Source organism: Ornithodoros turicata, chromosome 3 (genome assembly GCF_037126465.1).
Source record: "Ornithodoros turicata isolate Travis chromosome 3, ASM3712646v1, whole genome shotgun sequence".
NCBI lineage: Eukaryota > Metazoa > Arthropoda > Arachnida > Ixodida > Argasidae > Ornithodoros > Ornithodoros turicata.
Window position 1 is genome coordinate 75909948 of NC_088203.1, and position 19095 is coordinate 75929042.

Consider the following 19095-nt stretch of genomic DNA (forward strand, 5'->3'; position numbering starts at 1 on the left):
TCCCTACTGGGCTCAGTCATGGTGTCGGTACCCTGCGCCAACTGGGGAGCGAGTTATCAACTGGTGCCGACAGTCGCAGGCGACCGCTGCATTACCTGCCGTCAGCAACGCCTCCGGTTCAGCTCTGTCGTTGGGTGTGAACATTAGCTACTGAAACTTTTTCTTGCGGCCTTAAATCAATCTGAAGTTTATGTGGGTTAAATCCACTTGTATGCTCTACGCGTATGCAGCACAACGTTTCTGCAAGTTTACTAATTGCGAAGCAGTTCGTGACGGTTGTCGGTGAACTTTTTCAAGTCGCCACCCTGTATAAAAAAGAGAAAAGATGCACTTCAGTCTCCGATGGTCTTAGCATCTCACGGCTGCAATAGCTCGTGAGCACAGCACACCTATATGTTGATTTTCAATCCCAATGAATGCTTCCAGCAACGACAGTGTTTTAGCAGCTTGTCTTGCATATCTGATGTTAAAAGCCCAGTACACAGTAAAAATTTTTTGCACTTTTTTGGTGTAAATGGCTTGTCCCATGGCGCACACCTTTTTGGTCTTGCCTCTACACTCAAATGATGGGTGTTTTCTAATGCACCCTTTAGTTAAGTGTATTCCTAATAGAACACTCTTATAATGGGTGTTTAAAAACAAAAACACCCTTAAAATGGGAGTATTCTATTGAAAACACCTTTTATGATGGAATTATTTGCTAGCGAATATTCCCTCGCAAATAGTGTAATAGGAGCTTCCGCGGCAGCATACCGACACCACTGGCCGAGACATACAGTTCGACGTTCTTGCTTCTATGGCAAGCAGCACCGCGAACGCGGTAGACTTCCAGCCGTGGTTCCATCGTAGAACCTAAACCGGAGTGCAATGGCAATGCGTCGCAGGCACGCCTCGTTAGCTTGTTAACACTGTGGGACCAAAGTGAGTGCAAGCCACAAAGAGACCTGGGGCACCCTCAGTAGCCTATATTGGCGTGTCGGATGTATCATATACTGAAATAAAATTTGTTGGGGCACGTTCGTTACATGTGGTGGGGTGGGAAACGTTTGTAACGGTGGCGGGAGTATGTTTTTGCAATTAACACCCACGCTTGCAACGAGTCAAAGGTATAAGCTAAATTTCTAACATCCCTCCCTGTCAAATACTGTGTTTTTAACTCAGGTTATTGTCTATAATGTGATTACTTGCTGAGCGGAGCTGTGAAACCAGCATAATTTTTTTCTCACGAAATAAAACACCATTTTTAACACCATACTCCCATTTCAAATGGGTGTAAAAAAGGTGCATTCGACGGAAAACACCTGTTTCAACACCCCACTTTACACTCTTAATGATTCACATTGGATAAGACGTGGTGTATGTCGATATTACACCTTTAGTAATGCACTTTTTGCACTCTTTGTGGAATAGAAAGGGGTGTTTTTATAAGAATACACCTTGTTTGAGCAAATAAAGGTGTGAAATGATTTACTGTGTAGGATGCCATAAGGGTGGAGATGGCGCTAGTGACATCAAGTACGTCAATCCTCAGTGACTCAACGTGGACATGGACGGAGTCGCTACTGAAGACGTCATCTCCGCTGTAGACAACAACCGGATGAACGTGTTCTTGTGCATTGTCCTTGAAAGCAGAATGGAAACATCTTATTGTGCAGGGCGGTGACAATGCCTCCTTTTGCTAGTAATAAATAATCAGTGACCACAAGAAATTAAGATGTGATCAACTCAAGCGTTTCAAATATGCTCAAAATTTCCAACCTAGCCTTTCTGTGCGAAAGGACTGGGGGATCGTTCTTTTTACAACGTCCCGATGAAATACACAGGAATTATAGGAATGCTGCACGTTATAGGTATACACCACTCGTACCATTTTTGTAAAAAGTGCACCGGCTTTCTCCCGCACAAGCAATGGCAAGAAATAGAGCACCCCCGCAGCAAGGACATCTGGCAGAGATGGAGAGATGACGGAGAAATATGTACAATCATGTTAATTTAAACACAAGCTTTAAGGCTTACACTTTTTAGTTTCATCCTTCTCAGCTTCTACTAGTTTCCAGAAGTCTGCGATGGGCTGTAATCCTCCACTTTTGAGCGAGGCTAGAGTCAGCACCTTTTCGCCATATTGGTTTATGAACCGTGTAATTGCATTGTCGATGTTAACACCAGTGTGCCTGAGGAATTCCTGCGAGAGCTATACACATGGAGGAAGAGAGGGAACAGTACATCGGAACGTGTGAACTACAACTTTGCGCTAGGCGCAAGAGTGGGCAGGGAAGTTAGCATGTATACCTGTTCCTCACTTCTTAACGGGGGGTACTTCTCCAGAACTTCCGCGACCAAAGGCTTCTCTTCCCTCAGCCAGCGCTTGCGGAAAGTGAAAGTCCTGTCCATCGAAAGTGAAACCTTTTCCATATCAGGCACAGTTTTCCTCATTTCTTTGTTCAATATGTTGAGGTGGACTTCAATAGTTCCTTCATCTTCGCCATCGCCCAGTTCATCCATGCCGTTTGCCTGTAGACGTGAACCCAATATGGATATTGCTTTATTTCTTAATTGCAGCCACATTTTTCACTTAAAATACGGAGGAAAACAATGCTGTTTTTGCACAGTGCTTTAAGGTAATTCAGAAGCTCCTTATGAACGACCAGTGCCTACCACGCGCCTAAATAAGTAAGGTCACATGAATGCAACAACAACAACAACAACTAAATCATGACTATGGCCTGGGGTGATTCACATGAATGCAGCATAAGAACCGTCCTTACGTTTCCCGCTCGGTGAAATGGAGACGCTGACGATGAAGGTGTGCATTGCTTCTTCGCTTTTTGACGAGCGTCTTCAAGGACGGGGTTACCTGGTGGCAGGCGCCTTCTTGTGTTTTTAGCCTTGTATCTCAGAGACATAACCCAGGTGCCCTGGAAAAAGCATGGTGCAACCGCCTTATGTTAAGGCAAGGTGAGGCGTTCACTGAGGACAAAATATCGAAAGGGGTAGGGCTCTCGAAGCGATAGTTGTCGAGTCCATGCTGCGCAGTCGTTCTCATGTCATTACAAATGATATGTCAAGTTACTTTTATTATTATTATTCCAAAAACCGTCTTCCCCCACCCCCGACACCAACCACTTACACCCAATGCGGGAGCGCGATTGCAGCCGCCATTGCAAAATGCGTGCAGCTTGACACTCAGGTATCAAAGCTCAGTAGGGGGAGACGTTTAGGACCAAATGAGCTTATACGAAACATGTGTTTTTAATCGCCGTTAAGGAGCGAAGTTTCACTGGGAACTGCTGACAGTCACGGTAGGTTGAAGGTGCAATGCGTTGTACTCACATAGCCAGTCTTCGTGTTGTCCTTGAGTTTAGGATACTTGCATACAAGGTGTTGCGCGCAAACGGAATACAGTTTTCCAGGAAAGCTGCATTAGGCAACGCACCATGAGAATAGTACAACGTTTGTCTATGCATACGTACAGAGTGTACCTTGACAGATCATAGAACAGCCAGTTCACAATATCCGACTTTAGCCGCACTGACGGCAAGCCATCTTTCAGGCTTGTAAGCTCTGCGCGTATATGTTGGGGGACGATAGGGAAGCGGTAACTGGCTGGAGGAATGTCCATTGCTGCTGGAAGGTGTGATACCTGGATCGAACTATAATATTCCCGGCATTGCATGCCATGTGCAAATGGGATGGTCAACCGTATCAGGATTATACCAGAGGCCTCACCTGCATGACGCTTTTCCCGAGGAAGGTGGATCAACAGAGCTATAGGGGTCATATATTGCGAGCATTATCCCTTATCGCAAAAAAAATACATATTTCAATATGGTCGTGCGTTGTGGGTTTTATGGTGACCATCATACCTTTCATAAGGCGGGTTCCCACTTCCATCAAGCACAGTGCTGCTGGATTGCACCAGCCTCAGGTTTGTCGATTCTAGAACATCTCTTTCCTCAAAGTCGATGAAACCGTTCACCGCAGTGTCAAACGCCTAGAATGTGCACATAGCGTTACACGCAGTACAGGGGCAACATACGCGATGTACTGCTTGCGACATACTTGTTTGATATCTCCAGCCCCCGTAAAAGCGGGTTACCTAACCAAGTTGCTGTGCTACCGTCGCCTTCGCCTCACTTCCGTTCCCCTGGTGGCGGCGGTGCAGCGCAGCGCCACCAGACGGGAGAGATGGCGACCCGATAACCGCGCGTCGTCTGCTAGCTCCAAGTGCGTTGACGGGGCAGCGCTTTCCTGGGAATGCGGAGTGTGGATGCGTGGACCAATGAATGGTCAGAACAATCGAGAGTGTGTTGATAAGATTATCAACACTTTCTCGATTGTTCCTAAGGTGTTCTTCCGCCATCTACGCTTCCCTGCCCAGGCGAATGAACGCAGTGAATGAGAGTGGAGGGGCACCAACGCGTTACTGAGGTCCCGTGTTCCACAGCGTTTCTTTGCCTCATTTTGTATAAATTTATTATTTCTTTTTTAAATCCTGGCCAGCAAGCGAGGCTGTTGCTTCACATAACACCAGTAAATAAAATGAGGTAATCCCTCGCTTGTGCCAGCTTCACGGAGCAGCCGTGGTCCCTTGCATTGCTGTGACACCTTTCACAAAAAGTCCTGACGACCGCAGGATCTGCTCAAATGTGGCCTAATCCTGGTGTACTTATGTTTCAAAAACAGTAAACAGGAACAAAAGGAAACAGGTTACAATTCTCATTCTACTCCGTATTCCGAGGAAAGCGCTGCCCCGTCGACGCATTTGGAGCTAGCAGACGACGCGCGGTTATCGGATCGCCATCTCTCCCGTCTGGTAGCTCTGCGCTGCACCGCCGCCACCAGGGGAACGGAAGTGAGGCGAAGGCGACGGTAGCACAGCAACTTGGTTAGGTAACCCGCTTTTACGGGGGCTGGAGATATCAAACAAGTATGTCGCAAGCAGTACCTGAACTATAAGTTTGTCGTTGACAAGGTAACTAAATGTGGATTGCAGCAAGGCTTCTTTGACATCGGACAGCATCCTCTTCCCTTTTACAACGAGCTTCTTTCGTGAAGCTCCATGCTCCACAATGCACATGATTTCAGAAGCATTAGCTATGCTTCCTGTGGGCTCTATAGAGTCAATTGTAAAGGTAAGCAAACTAAGCATTGGAATTGTTAAACTTTTCTTGCATGTGTGCTGACGCCTAGACAAACACATATATGATCAACTACGATTGGACACACCGAATTGAGGCCACACTAAAAAAACAGCACGCGCACCTAACGCACCTGCAGCCTCCATGGAAATCGTGCTACTGGCGACCGCAATTCAGCTCACTTAAAGAGAACCAAGAGTACAGGGGAGTGAACGGAAGAACGGAGATAACAGAACCTTCCTTATTTTAGATGCTAGACTTACCTAATCCGCTGTAGGTCTACAGCTATGAACAACCTGGGCACTCAACGCGCGAACATGGTGAAAACTGTTATCAACGGAAAAGCGCCGCAAACTTGTCGAATGGGGAGGGAGGTTCGGGTGAGGGTGATCACCCGTCCAACAGGTTGATAACGTACTTTTGGGCATGCTTATCGTCTTCTTTCATACACTGATAGTAAACGGCGCGATACGTAGTTGTAGGTGCGAACTTGAACAGCGGTCTTGAACTGCAAGTTGCAGACGATGTTTTATCAGCTGACGTTGTTGCACGGAGGCATGTGGTTGTGTGGAAGACTTTAATTCTAAACAAAAATGTCTGGCTGTGTGTTCCGATGTCCGAAGTGCCCGTACTTCGCGTGTACACGGCAACGTGTTGCTTCGCATTTGGCAATCTCTCACAGCGGCGAATCGAACTTCAACGTTGTTTGTGATGTGGGTGGTTGCAAGAAAACCTACTCCCATATGAATTCCTACAGGAAACACCTCTACAATGTGCACATAAACAAGGCATCGAGAGACACCGTCCCAGATGTGAACCTAGAGAGCGATACCAGCGACTACACTCTACGCGACGAAATCCTGGACCGTCCCGATATGGGCAGTGAGGGGGAGTGGACACATGAAGGGCCGTCGTATGAATTCTTTGATCTCGTTGAGGATGCTACGGGAAACGTGTGTCGGCTCTTTTTCCGCCTGACACAAGAGCATAAAGTTCCCGAGTCGGCCTGTGAAACTGCGTTTAGGGACTTGGAATGTCTGATGAGTTCCCTCTGGGAGCAGTTTACAAACACAGTAGGCTGCAAAATCGGTGACGAACTTCTGTCTACACATGATGACCTAAGACAGCTCCTAAAGTGTGACTTCATGAAGCAACTTTTTGCGCCAGTTCGCACAGCCTACCAGCGAGAACAGTTCGCAAAGAGACACCTCCGTTACGTGGAACCCGTTCAGTGTCACTACGCTGCCGACAGGAACGAGTCGTTTCAGTACGTTCCTGTTGCAAGTGTCATCAGAAATGTTCTGGAGAGCCCAACGATTGCTGACTCGCTTTTGAATCCCCAGCCCCAGTGCGATCCACAAATCATTAGCAGTTTCCGTGATGGCACACTACAGCAACGACGCCAAGACACAAGGGATCCATCCACCACATACATCATTTTGTACTCAGATGAACTTGAAGTAGTGAACCCCATTGGTCCCAAACGGGGTGTGCACAAACTACTAGTGGTATATTTTACCTTCTTGGAACTCCATCCAAGATTTCGGTCCCAGGTAAAGCATATACATTTAGCCATAGTCGCAAAGTACCCAGACACCAAGTGTCATCTTGACGTGGTTCTAGCACCACTGGTTAGCGACCTGAATGTGCTTGCAACTGACGGAATGGATATTACTTCACCACTGGGCTCGCGGAAAATTTTTGTGCGTGTTGTGGGCTTTTGTGGCGACAACTTGTCGATGCACGCTATTGGCGGCTTCACATGCAGTTTCAGCTGTGGCAGGGTTTGCCGATATTGTTTAACGAGGTCAAGTCAACTGGGTGAAGTCAAAAGCGAACGTCACTGCATTGTACGAGATGCAAAGACACACAGTGCTCAGCTAGAAGCTATACAAGTGAACCCTGACTTGACATCTGCGTACGGTGTGCGAGAAAAGTCCCCACTGCTGGAGTTGGAATCCTTCGACGTTACGCGCCAGCTTCCACCAGACGTAATGCACGATATGTTCGAAGGGACGTTTGTTGTTATCATGCATTACACCCTCAGAGGACTCGTTGAAGATAACGTCCTAACTGCCGAAGATATCCTGCGTGCCGATACTTTCCCGTATGGCACCAACGACAACAAAAACAGGCCTGAGAAGATCGGCGCGTCATTTCTAAGTGATTCCAAATCCATGAGGGGCTCTGCCTCTCAAAAATGGTGCCTCTTTCGTCTCATGCCTTTGATTTTGGGCCCCATCGTACCAGAGGGGAACGACAAATGGGAACTATTCCTCACCTTCCGGGAGCTGGCGGACATTATTTTGGCGGAGAAAATGCCCTCTGAGTGCCCCCAATATTTGGAAGACAAGATCGAGGAATTTTTCATGATGTTCTTGGCCAAGTACCCGAATGCTCGTGTGCATCCGAAGCTCCATTACATGGTTCATTATCCGCGAATCACCAGTGAGCTTGGCCCCCTGAGGCAATATTGGTGCCTTCGGTTTGAAGCAAAACACCAGTTCTTCAAGAGTCACGCCGCTAGGGTTCACAATTACCGCAATATCCCCTACACATTGGCAAAGAAGCATCAGCTGTTACAAAGTTACCAGTTAGGTTCCAGCTTCATGGAAAACAGCTTTACAGCGACAAATCTACGCCCTGCAGAGCAAACACAGGCACATCCCTGCGCACAGCACTTGTTCTGTGGCATGGTCAACATAGCGGATTCTGCCAAGGTCAACGGTCTTGCGTATTCCAAAGGAGATATCCTTGTCATGAAAACCGGCGACGATCCGAACTTTGCGCAAGTCCAACAACTATACTTCGCTAAACGCAGGTTTTATCTTCAAGTGGAAGAGATGGTAGTGGAAACATTTTGCAGGCACACGTTTGCGTACAAACTGCGTCGTACAGGCCACATTGCGCTTAACGCACCTGGAGATGAGGCTTCGTTTCAAAAGTTGGATCTATATTTTGGCGGATTCGTCGTGCCCAAATGGGAAATAATTTTCTAATTTCCTTCCTCACACTGTATCGAGTGAGATCCTGATACGTCGTTCTGGATACAAAGTCTCAATAAAAATGTTCTTTGTTTACCCCGAATTATCAAAAAGGACGAAAAAAAACGAAAGAGAGACGTCGAATGCTGCGTGCGAAGTCGTAGCATGACCTTTACACTTAGAAGGACCTGTAGCACTATCAGCTGCACAATTGAAAGACAAGCAAGAGGCATCATGAAGACGCACAAGATTACTTGTTTTAACTCGGTACCGTCAAAGCGGTTCTGTCGCCAGCAATCCGCGATGGCAGGCGCAACGGGGAGAAAGGCTCGAGGGGGGGGGGGGGGGGGGAGAGAAGGGCTCGGTCTACCAACAGCTGGCGCTTTTCTTTATCACGTCGTGCCCGTGTGCCGCTATGAACCAGCGAGTGATGCCATGCCCAAAAAGTTTCGGGGCTCTGTCTTTATTCTTTACTAATAGCATAGGTAATAGAGAAAACATGTGTTGCTGCAAGCATTTGTTTACGCAGCTGGAGCACGCTTATGAGTCCAACTAACATAGTAGAAATAAATTCAAGATCAGGTTTGGCACAGCGTGATACAACACCTCGGGGTACAGTGTTTAGCTCACTTGAAAACAATTTTTTTTTTTCTTATGATAGTAAAAATAGCGAAAATGCTACTGCCTTCGGGGTGTACTGTACGTCACATATTTCACTCTCTTGAGGGAGTCGTGTCGTGCTTACACTCCAAGTATACAGTGCAGAGGTGGGCACCCTCACGAGGGCTTGTGAGGGTGAGAGCTCCCTCCCCTCACCCTCACCGCACGGAATTTTTTAGGTGAGGTGAGGTGAGGGGCAACTTTTGAAGCAATGATTGAGGTAAGATGAGGCGAGGAAAAATTTTCTTAGGACACGCTGAGGTGAGGATAGGCGAGGAAAACTTTCTGAAAAAAAATTTGAGGTGAGGCGAGGGAAAATTTTCTTGGGGAAGGCTGAGGTGAGGTGAGTTGAGGAAAAATTTTCTCAGGAAATGCTGAGGTGAGGTAACTTTTCTGATAATTGTTGTGAGGTGAGACGAGGAAAACTTTCTGAATTTTTTTTTTTTTTTTTTTTGAGGTGGGGTGAGGAAACGTCTCAGATTTATTTTTGAGGTGAGGGTAGGTGATGGAACTTCTCTGATACAGAGTTGAGGTGAGGTGAGGCGAGGACGAAGCTCCGTCAAGGAAAATTGAGATAAGGGCAAAGACAGTGAGGAGTATTGCCCACCTCTGATATAGTGTGTCCCAAGGAAAGTGGGCCAAAGCGCTTCACAAAGAGAATGACAAACGGAAACCTGAGGGTCTCTTTCTGGTACTTGAGTTACAAGTAGGTGCTACTGTTGCACCTGACTGCAACTCAAGCACCACAAAGGTAGTACCAAGTTTCCGTTTATTGCTCTCTTCGTGAAACGCGTGAAACAACGTGCGTTGTTTCGTCCGCATTTGTAACGACGATATGGAAGCGCTTTCTGAATTTCCCGCGCAAGCGTGCCCTCCTCACTCCCCTTATTAAAGTGTTTTCTGAATGCCCCTTGGAATTGTATTATGCTATAACTCCCTGAATCGAAGTGCTATCCGGGTTCCCCTCTCACTGCAATCTTCTGTAGCTCCCGCAATCTAAATGCTTTCTCGATTCCTGTCAGAAGGGTGCTCTGCTGGCTCCCTTAACTGAAGTGCTCTATGAATACCTCTCTCAACGGTGCTCTGCTAGCTCCGTTACTTGAAGCTAGCTCCGTTACTCTGAAGGCGCTCCGGAATGGTGCTCTCTCGTAACCCCCTCCATTGAAGTGCTCTGTGGATTCCCCTCGCAAGGGTGCTCTGCTGGCTAACTTAATCGATGCGCTGTATGGATTCCTCTGGCAAGGGTGCTGTGCTAGCTCCCTCATTCGAAGTGCTCTCTGAAAGCGCCTCACGAGGGTGCCCTGCTGTAACTCCCTCCACCGAAGTGCTCGCTGGATGCCCTTCGCAACGGGGTTCCCAGAGCTCGCTCCATCGAAGTGCTCCCTTAATGCCCCTCGCAACGTGGCTCTCCGAGCTTCCTCCATCGAAGTGCCTTATCGATTCCCCTCGCAAGGGTGCTGCGTTGGCTCCCCTAGTCGAAGTACCCTAGGAATTCCTCTGGCAAGGGTGCTGTGCTAGCTCCCTCATTCGAAGTGCTCTCTGAAAGCGCCTCGCGAGGGTGCCCTGCTGTAACCCCCTCCACCGAAGTGCGCGCTGGATGCCCTTCGCAGCGGGGTTCTCAGAGCTCCCTGCATCGAAGTGCTCCCTTAATGCCCCTCGCAACGTGGCTCTCCGAGCTTCCTCCATTGAAGTGCCCTCTCGATTCCCCTCGCAAGGGTGCTGCGTTGGCTCCCCTAATCGAAGTGCTGTATGAATTCCTCTCTCACAGGTGCCCTGCAAGTTCCGTTATTTGAAGCGCTCTCTGAAGGCGCCTCGCAAGGGTGCTCTCCTGTAACTTCTTCCATCGAGGTGTGTTCTGGATGCCCCACGCAAGGGTGCTCTGCTAGCTCTCTTAGTGGAATACCCTTCTGTATTCCACTTGTAAGGGTGCCCCGCTGAGTCTCTAACTGGTCTCCCCTCCACGCAGGTATCCACTGAGCACCCTTTGGCGTGGGACTCAAGGTGGCACCTCTTGGGAAGGTGGCACGGTTGCACCTGTTTTAGATGGTCTACATGGAAGTCCCTTTTTGTCTTTGGACACCCTACTGAGGACTCAGAATGGGGTGTAAGAATAACACTGCTTGGATGGGGAGTCGAAGTGACACCTGTGCAGGCGTACAGAAATGCAGGCAGTGTCAACACAACACCTCCTTCGTCTGAGAGGGTGTCCGCGTATCGTTTGACTCCTTTTTGACACCTTTATTTCTTAGAGTGTGTGTTAGTACGATCTCAAGAACAAATTCTCTGTTGCTGTCCCCGGGGTTGTCAAATTGGGGCTACTGCTCAGATGCGCTTGCCACTGGTGCCGACGTGGGAGCGGATCCCTTGCAGGGAAATGGAACTTCACCACATAAACCGCTGAAGGCAAATCATTGCACAGAATGATGCCACTATCACTGCTGTTTTGTGGAAAACGCGGCGCATACGCCCTTTCGCGACACTTACCATAACTGCATAAGCGTCACAAAAAAGGCGTGCACCTCCCGTTTTCAACAAATCAGTGGAGAGAACGATGTCATTCGAGATGATGGTTGGGCAATCTCCCGTGGCATAGTGGATAGGATGATCGCTTTCCACTCCGAGACTTGGAGGTGACACGGGTTCGAATCCTGACACCGGCTGTGCTGTCTGAGGTTTTCCCTGGGTTTTCCGAAGATTTTCCAGACGAATATCGCCACAGTTCCCCCTGAAGTCAGCCCAGGACGCATACTAACCCCCCTGTCCCCCACTCTTTCCTGCTGTCCTCTCTCCATCTGTACCTCGCTCTCTCTCCACCTCCCTCCTCTCTCTCCCGTCAGTACTTCGCTCATAGCCACAGTTGCTTCGCAACCCTAACACGGAAATATAAAAAAAAAGATTGTTGGCTAGGAGCGCGCTATGCGGTGAAGTTCTAACCAAGCCAGTCACATACTCTAGTATTCACAGATGGCTCTATTGACGACCGTGCCAAAAGTGTTAGTTGTGCGTTTTACATCCCATCGGTGAATGTGGCCTGGCAAAGGAAAACATCGAGTTACCCGGTATTCTCGACCACTGCTGATCTCCTGGCTCTCCTGCATGCAGCTGCTGCGGCCCAGGTGCGAGGGTTAGCCAGGGCAGTCCTACTCACAGACTCGAGAAGCGCCCTATAAGGCGTGATGAACCACATGTATGACAACATCTTAGCGCGAAGCATCAGAAGATCGTGCGCTCAGCATAAACAACCGGAGGAGATATCTCCTTCCAATAGATTCCGTCCCACGTCGGTATCGGCGGCAATGAATGGGCGCATCAGCTGGCGTCCTATAGGCACACTTGAGCTGCCTTGAGAGCCCTTGTTTACCAACTCCGGACCACATCGACAGGCAAATGAACGTTCAGCAGCTTGTTGAACTGCGCCACCTTGGGATACGAGACATCGTGCACCATCATCGCCCCCTTCTTCTCATGAAAAACCTTCCTCGAGGCGTACAGACCATGCTACATAGGCTACACCACTGGATCACCAACTCTCAACTATTCAAGATCGGCTCTAGGGGTGACGCCTGCTGTGGTCACTGTCAACAACCTGAAACAATCGAGCACATCCTGCGAGATTGCCGAGCATACACTCTAAAAACAGAGCTTCACCGCATAGCACGCTGTGCGCCAACCATTGCCACAAATGATAGGGTTGTCTCCTCTGATTCGAGGAGAGAGAGGGGCGTGCGCCTTTTTGTGGCAATTTGGACAACGGCAAGCCGTTTTCGTCACCACCACCACCACCTTGTGGCAATTTGGATATACGGTAATTGCCACAAAAAGGCGTACGCCCCCCTCCTCCTCAATTTAAAAGCGACAACCCCATCATTCGCGGCAACGGTTGGCGCACAGCGTGCTATGCGGTGAAGTTCTGTTTTTAGAGTGTATCATTCTGCGCGCGAAGCCCATCTCCCTTACTCCAGCTCTGGCACGCTAGCGGACGTCCTCTACCCGGTGGCTCTTCTACGCCGAACGTTCCGCTAAAGCAAGAAGCCTTGTTCTTGATGGCAATTGATGTTCTGAGGCTGGACCACATAGAAAAGGTAAGTACATACGAAACCTCAAGTGCCTAAGAAATTAATGATGAAAGAAGGAAGTCACTGAAAAGGTTAGCCAGCTGTAGGACTCGAACCCACACTGGTAAGAGGTAATCCAGAAAAAGTGGGTTCGAGTCCTACAGCTGGCTAACCTTTCCAGTGACTTCTTTCTTTCAGCCTTGTTCTCTTTCTACAGGAGGCGGGTCTTGCTCAACGACCCCTCTAACACTTTGCTCTCCCCGACGAACTCACGCACCCTCTACGCATCTCCACCCTTCATCCTCCATCCGTCTTTCTTTGTTTCTTCTTCTTTTTTTTATAGTCGTGACTACGCCCACTTCTGTGTGGTCAACAACGGCGAGCCGATCGTGCCATTACAACCCCCCTCCAACCAAGCCGGTGTTCGTCACCACCACCACCATGACCTCCAACCAAGAAACCTTGCTCGCTTTCTTCAGGAGGCGGGTCTTGCCCAACGACCCCTCTAGCACCTTTCACTGCACTACGGACGTACGCACCCTCTACGCTTCTCCACCCGTCATTCTCCATCCGTCTTTATGCCCTTGTTATTTTTTTTACTACAGTTTTTACGACGCCCACTTCTTCGTGGCCAACAACGGTGATCTGATTCTGCCATAACCCCCTCCCCCCCCTCTCCAACCATTATCCCGAATAATATCGTAACAGCGTCACATCTTATGTAGTTACGTTGTTGTCAAAAAAAGACGTATGCCTTGCGCTTTCCGCAGATCAGGGAATATAACGATATCATTCTGCGCTCCAAAAAAACAGAACAGAAGAAAAAACAGAAGAAGAACAGAACGCATAGCACGCTCTGCGCCAACCATTGCCACGAATGATAGGATCATCGCTTTTGATTCGAAGGAGGCCGTACGCCTTTCTGAATCAAGTTGCGAAAAAATGATAATTGACACAAAATGGCGTGCGCCACCCTCTCTCTTCGAATGGGTCGGATTTACAAACACGATCGCAAGTACAGCTTCGTCCAAACTTAACTTGAACACGGCGCCGGCCTGCGGAGCAAGAGGGACGACATCCTAGCGGCTGTAACTGGAATTATCGGGAGAGAGCGTTGAGGGCTGTCCTACTCGCATCACAGGGGTGCCCGTCTGAGAACTGGTGCTCCGCTTCGAACGGGCGCTGACTTTTACGTGGATATTTGTTATTTGCACATCGTTCCAGTCTGTTCTGGAGGCTGCTGCGGGCGACTGAAATCTTCGCCATCTGATAGTGATTGTCCGCGCCGTTATCAACCATGTCATTGGTATGCGTCGTATTGCTGTAGCGGCGTCACATTGATTCGAATTAAGCGACAGAATGAAATCAATGGAATATTAATACACGTAAATGCATTATGCTGGAAAAGATTGTTGCTTAAAGCACTGCATTCCGGGCCACGTTGTATCATATGTTCACGATGGCCAGCCAGTTGACAAGCTTGTTCCATTCTCCCAGTGATTCCCCTTGTGTAGCAGTGTGCTAGCGAAGAAGTTAAACATGTTAACTAAATAATGTGGAGTAGCCGGCGCTCTTATGAATGCTACCCTTTATTTTTCTTCCCCCCTTCTACCCTTTATTTCTTCAAACAACAACAACGAGGATGAGCAGCTTGCTATACGTCGAAATAATTTATGGTAAAGGCAGCCTTGTAGAACGTCGTAAGAATGGAATTTTGCACGCGACATCACAATGTGGTTACTCGCTTGCATTATTCAAATATTCACTGTCCATTACCACTTCTATGCTGCTTCAAGAATAACTCGGGTTCGTTATGGGAGTGAAATTATCTTGTAGCGCTTGAACGCACAAAGCTTCTCCCGCGCAGTTAATAGCAAGGAAACGGCAATTTTGAGGCAACTGATGTTGCTTCACAGCGATCAGCGATATCAGGTGGCACAAGGTCACGTAATCACTACAAACAAGCTGAAGCTTTGCGTCTCCAATCATTGCCCATTCGAAGCGGAGCACCAGTTCTCAGACGGGCACCCTCGTGATGCGAGTAGGACAGCCCTCAACGCTCTCTCCCGATAATTCCAGTTAAAGCCGCTAGGGTGTCGTCCCTCTTGCTCCGCAGGCTGGCGCCGAGTTCAAGTTAAGTTTGAACGAAGCTGTACCGATAAGATGTGCGACGTCGCAGCCTGCGACGAGTGTACGACGGCGTCGTAAGCGGTCGTAAGCACGATTCGCAAAGCTATCGTAGTGGAGAGGGTACTCCCTTTGCCGAGGAAGAGAGGGTTGCTCATTTCCTGTCACGTGCAACTCGAGGAGAAACAGCCAGCGAGTGCGTTTTCACTATGACAATCTGCAATCGTACCAATAACCGCGTATTCACTCGAGGGACATCCTCACCGAAGATTCTAGCGGAAGAAAAAGCGAAAACACTGCTCACGGAGCCGAAGTTCTGTCCTGTGTTATGTTGAGCATTCACACGGTGCGGAATATCGAGAGTGGCGTACTGCACACTGAGCAAACGACCCTGAGCAGACGACGCACTTAGCGTTTTTTCCTGTCGGCTGCTACAGAATATATTGTGGCTGTGTCGCAGGATATTCCCCACGGTTAGCAGTGTACGTGAGGACACGACGTTGAGCACTCGCGCTCACGTGACAGTAGAAAGCTATGACGTTTCGCATCTTCCGCTGTAGTATTCTGCGGAATATCGCTCGTGTGAATACATCCGAGAGTCATCCCGTTAGAAGAAGAAGTCGTACGTCCCCAACTGTATTGTTACTACAAGTGTCCTCGGTACCATACTTCCGGTAGCCAAGCTTGATAATGGATGACATGCGATCACAGGCGAAACGCGTTCGAAGACCCAATTTTACGGAGCGCGAAACTAATGCACTTGTTGAAGGTTGTCAAGCAAACAAGTGCGCCGTTGGCGCTACGGCGGATGGTCCTCAAGGGTCTGTGGCAAAGTGCAATGCGTGGGCGCGTATTATGGAGTCTTTGTTTGCCGTCTCCAAATCCACCGCTGCCAAGTACGCCGCCATATTTCCTCGTAAGACCGCTCGAAAGCTCTCGCAGGATTCCGCTGTAAGTTGCGAGGATTTTGCGACGCGCGCCCTTCGTGAATCTAGATTTCGTCGTAACTTTCTCGTACGACGGAGTTACGACAGATTCCGTCGTACACTGTTAAAGGGATAGTCGCATCCGGAAGCGTGTTCCGGAACTATTATGGTCATGTTCCCTGTCGTTCATAATGTACGCCGGCAAATTTTCTCCGCACAAATCCACTTGGTTGAGTCAGAAACGATTTTTAAATGTTCGCGCTTCCGGCGCGCACGGCAATCCCCGCAAGGCGCCGACACTGGATGACGTCACCCGGATAAACCAACCATCAGGAGGCGCTCCTTCCCGCCGCAGATCAGAGCCGCAGGCCGCAGATTCTGTGTGTGTCTGAGCGTGCGTCTGACCCTTTTTCTTGTTGTCTTGTCGCGTTTGCTTTGAAGTACTTTGAACTACAGCGTGTGGCCTAGGATTTCACGCCGTTGACGTGCGATGTCACAGCCAGGAAACCGGTGCTACGTGCTCGGGTGCAGAAAGACTTACAACGCGAATCCCGAGCTTGCATTTCACCGACCTCGCAATGGCGAAACGAAACGAAAGTGGGAGGCAGCGATCGCCAGCCACTACTGTGGTGTGGCCCAAGGATTGAATGTTTCACGCGTCTGTTCCTGTCATTTCGCCGACGAAGATGTATTGCAAGTTCGGCTTGGGCTACGGCAGAAACAGAAGCGGCTGAAGATTGACGCCGTGCCTACCACATTCGATCAGGAACAAGGGCAGGAACCAGTAACGGAGGTAAGCGACAATTTTGCGTGGTCACAGCTATACGCTGCGATGAAAAATATCAGTTGTCACAGTAAACATCATCGCAAACACCTGGCCTCGCCGCCGATTGTAACGTCACAGTCACACCGGCTACTAATGTACACAAATTATTACAATGATTGCAGCATCCTGACGCAATAGTACGCGTACTCTAGAGAAAAAAGATTGGTGTGTTGTTGCTGTGCTAATTGTCGCCAGTATTATGCAGGAGTAACGTAACACTCCCACATGACAGCATTATTCTAATCTTATTGCAGCTAGTGGATGTTTCTACAGTTCATAGTGCAAGCCTGATGGCAGCATTCAGGGATGTGAAAGCATCGCAATCTGTGTTTGGCTACGTCCGAGACACTTGCATCAGTATTCTACTGCAGCCTTGTTGCTAATTTCTGGCTCTATTTCAGGCGGCAGCAAGCACGTCAACGGAATCAACTGGATTTGGTATGTTTTGTCAAGCCACGAAAATATCGCAATTCTTTTTGCACGTCCCACAAAATAATGGATATGTACAAGCCCTGAAAATTGTCGAGTTCTGTGAAAGGAATCTTGTGTGATGCGGCTGCCAGTGTTTATAACGTAATGTCGACAGGAAAATAACTGTGCCAGTGAAATAGGGACCGCAAAGGGGAAGATTTATTTGCATAGTCATTTTTATATTTGTTATTGTACCTGCTAGGCCCTCAACGTATTCTTTTGAGTGTTAATACTCGAGGCCATATTTCAGATGTGGAGGTCATGGCTGAAGCAAGTGCTGGGGACCCACTTCCCACTTCACGGCGCATCTCACAAGGGGGTTGTCATCCCCTGATTCCAGGAAGAGGAAAACAATGAACACAGACTTGCATAGCGTACACCAGATATGGATCTGCCAACATGAACCCTCCACATCCCTGTGGCAGCGTACCTGTAACCGCCCAGACTTCACACCACATTAATGTAGAACCACAGCACAACATAAAATAGCTTAGGTTTATTTGCCTCCCATACATAATGGGAGGCAAATAAACCTATGCTATTTCGTTATTCCCACTCCGTCATACTCCACTGTACAATAAATCGATACAATTATAGGGTCATTCTTTATTCCCGTCACTACACCGCATTGACAATCTGCACAGAATTCAAAATATTCCCACCTCGGCACTAACTTAGTGCAGTACAGTCTGGATTTGATGCCAGAGCTAATACTGCCACGTGTAGTAGTTTTTGCTGTACAGATGGGTAGGCAGTCTGTTGACTGCAACTGGAGATACAGAGTGACAAGACAAAACATCCCCCACACTGCAGACGAAAATTGCTGCAAGACGAAAATTTTGCTGACATAGGCACACTTGGTGTAAATGAGCCCTTGGTCATTCCCCTTGCCTCCCATCAGAGGTTTTGGGGGATACTATAGGTGTGTGGTGTACGGATAGGTTTATCCGTACACCACATGCCTATAGTATCCTCCAAAACCTCTGATGGGAGGCAAGGGGGATGACCAAGGGCTCATTTACACAAAGTGTGCCTACGTCAGCAAAATTTTTGTCTTGCCACTACATGTCTCCAGTTCCAGCCATCAGTATGCACCAGCTTGTCTCTCTTGTCAAGACACCCTTGCTTCAATGGTCCTAATGTTGATAGCCTTGATAGGACATAGATGGGAACTCCCTCCTGATGGCTCAGACAACGCATCCAGGAACCTGTCGTCTGTTCCTTGGACCAAGGTATCCCCAGACCCATCTCGTGAATGATGAGTATGCCGTGAACCTTAGGCAGCTGGAAAAGACAAATCCACATGACATTTCTTTTTGTTTAGCATTATATCTTGTGGGCATTTGCATACCTGCCAAATCTCCCACAGTGTTGGGAAGACAATGGCCAGAACAGAAGAACAGACACTATCCCAACCTTGGAGTTCAAAGCCTGTGCATTCCTTTCTTAGTTCCGGGGTTTCCTGCATTTTGAATGTGGAAGGTTGGCAGGTGTGCAACGTACAGAAAAATGGTCCGCCTCTTTCAGGATGAACCCGATTCCAACAGCTAACTCCCTCCCGAACCAGCTTCCCTCCAATTCCGGCAAAATCCAATTTCTCCCAAAATATATTACTCTTACATTCTTCAGTAACATGCTCCCCCCCCCCCCCACTTTATTGGCACCTCAAATGCTTCTGTTTTCAGACTTGTAAGACTATCCTTCAGAATTCCCACTGGATATCTGTCAATCAGGGTTTTGTGTTGCCAATCAGGCCATGGCTAACTGGCATAATTGAGAGCATGTCGAGACTAGCTGAGGCGACTGTGTTGCTTCACTTTTCCTAATGGAATTGTTGGACCAGGATTCTGGGTCGTTCCACGGCTGTCGGCCACGCTTATGATTTATGGTGGACAAACTTGTGTAGGC

The 19095-nt window shown here is 48.5% G+C and overlaps 2 protein-coding genes and 1 long non-coding RNA gene across 3 annotated transcripts; 2 read left to right on the forward strand and 1 right to left on the reverse strand.

Annotated features, from left to right (window-relative positions):
• Window positions 1-1487: 1487 nt before the first annotated feature.
• LOC135387360 (uncharacterized) lies at window positions 1488-3963 on the reverse strand. Its single transcript, XM_064616589.1, has 7 exons — window positions 3864-3963; window positions 3471-3765; window positions 3331-3415; window positions 2766-2915; window positions 2017-2511; window positions 1868-1944; window positions 1488-1621 (listed from the first exon to the last, which is right to left on the reverse strand). The coding sequence occupies exons 1-5, from the start codon at window positions 3889-3891 to the stop codon at window positions 2239-2241; spliced, it is 831 nt and encodes a 276-aa protein (XP_064472659.1). The 5' UTR covers window positions 3892-3963; the 3' UTR covers window positions 1488-1621; window positions 1868-1944; window positions 2017-2238.
• A 1918-nt stretch (window positions 3964-5881) lies between these two features.
• Window positions 5882-8137, forward strand: LOC135389687 (uncharacterized). Its single transcript, XM_064619721.1, has one exon. The coding sequence runs from the start codon at window positions 5882-5884 to the stop codon at window positions 8135-8137; it is 2256 nt and encodes a 751-aa protein (XP_064475791.1).
• Window positions 8138-16578: 8441 nt separating this feature from the next.
• LOC135387361 (uncharacterized) lies at window positions 16579-17537 on the forward strand. Its single transcript, XR_010421066.1, has 3 exons — window positions 16579-16683; window positions 17118-17154; window positions 17438-17537. It is a non-coding gene; the product is annotated as an uncharacterized LOC135387361 (long non-coding RNA).
• Window positions 17538-19095: the final 1558 nt, after the last annotated feature.

Coding starts and splice junctions, on each gene's coding strand:
- LOC135389687 (XM_064619721.1), top strand. CDS start 5,882: ATGAATTCCTACAGGAAACACCTCTACAATGTGCACATAAACAAGGCA.
- LOC135387360 (XM_064616589.1), bottom strand. CDS start 3,891: ATGGAAGTGGGAACCCGCCTTATGAAAG. Junction 3,416..3,470: donor GATCTGTCAAGGTACACTCT/GTACGTATGCAT, acceptor TGCCTAATGCAG/CTTTCCTGGAAAACTGTATT. Junction 2,512..2,765: donor CATTTCACCGAGCGGGAAAC/GTAAGGACGGTT, acceptor TCACGTCTACAG/GCAAACGGCATGGATGAACT.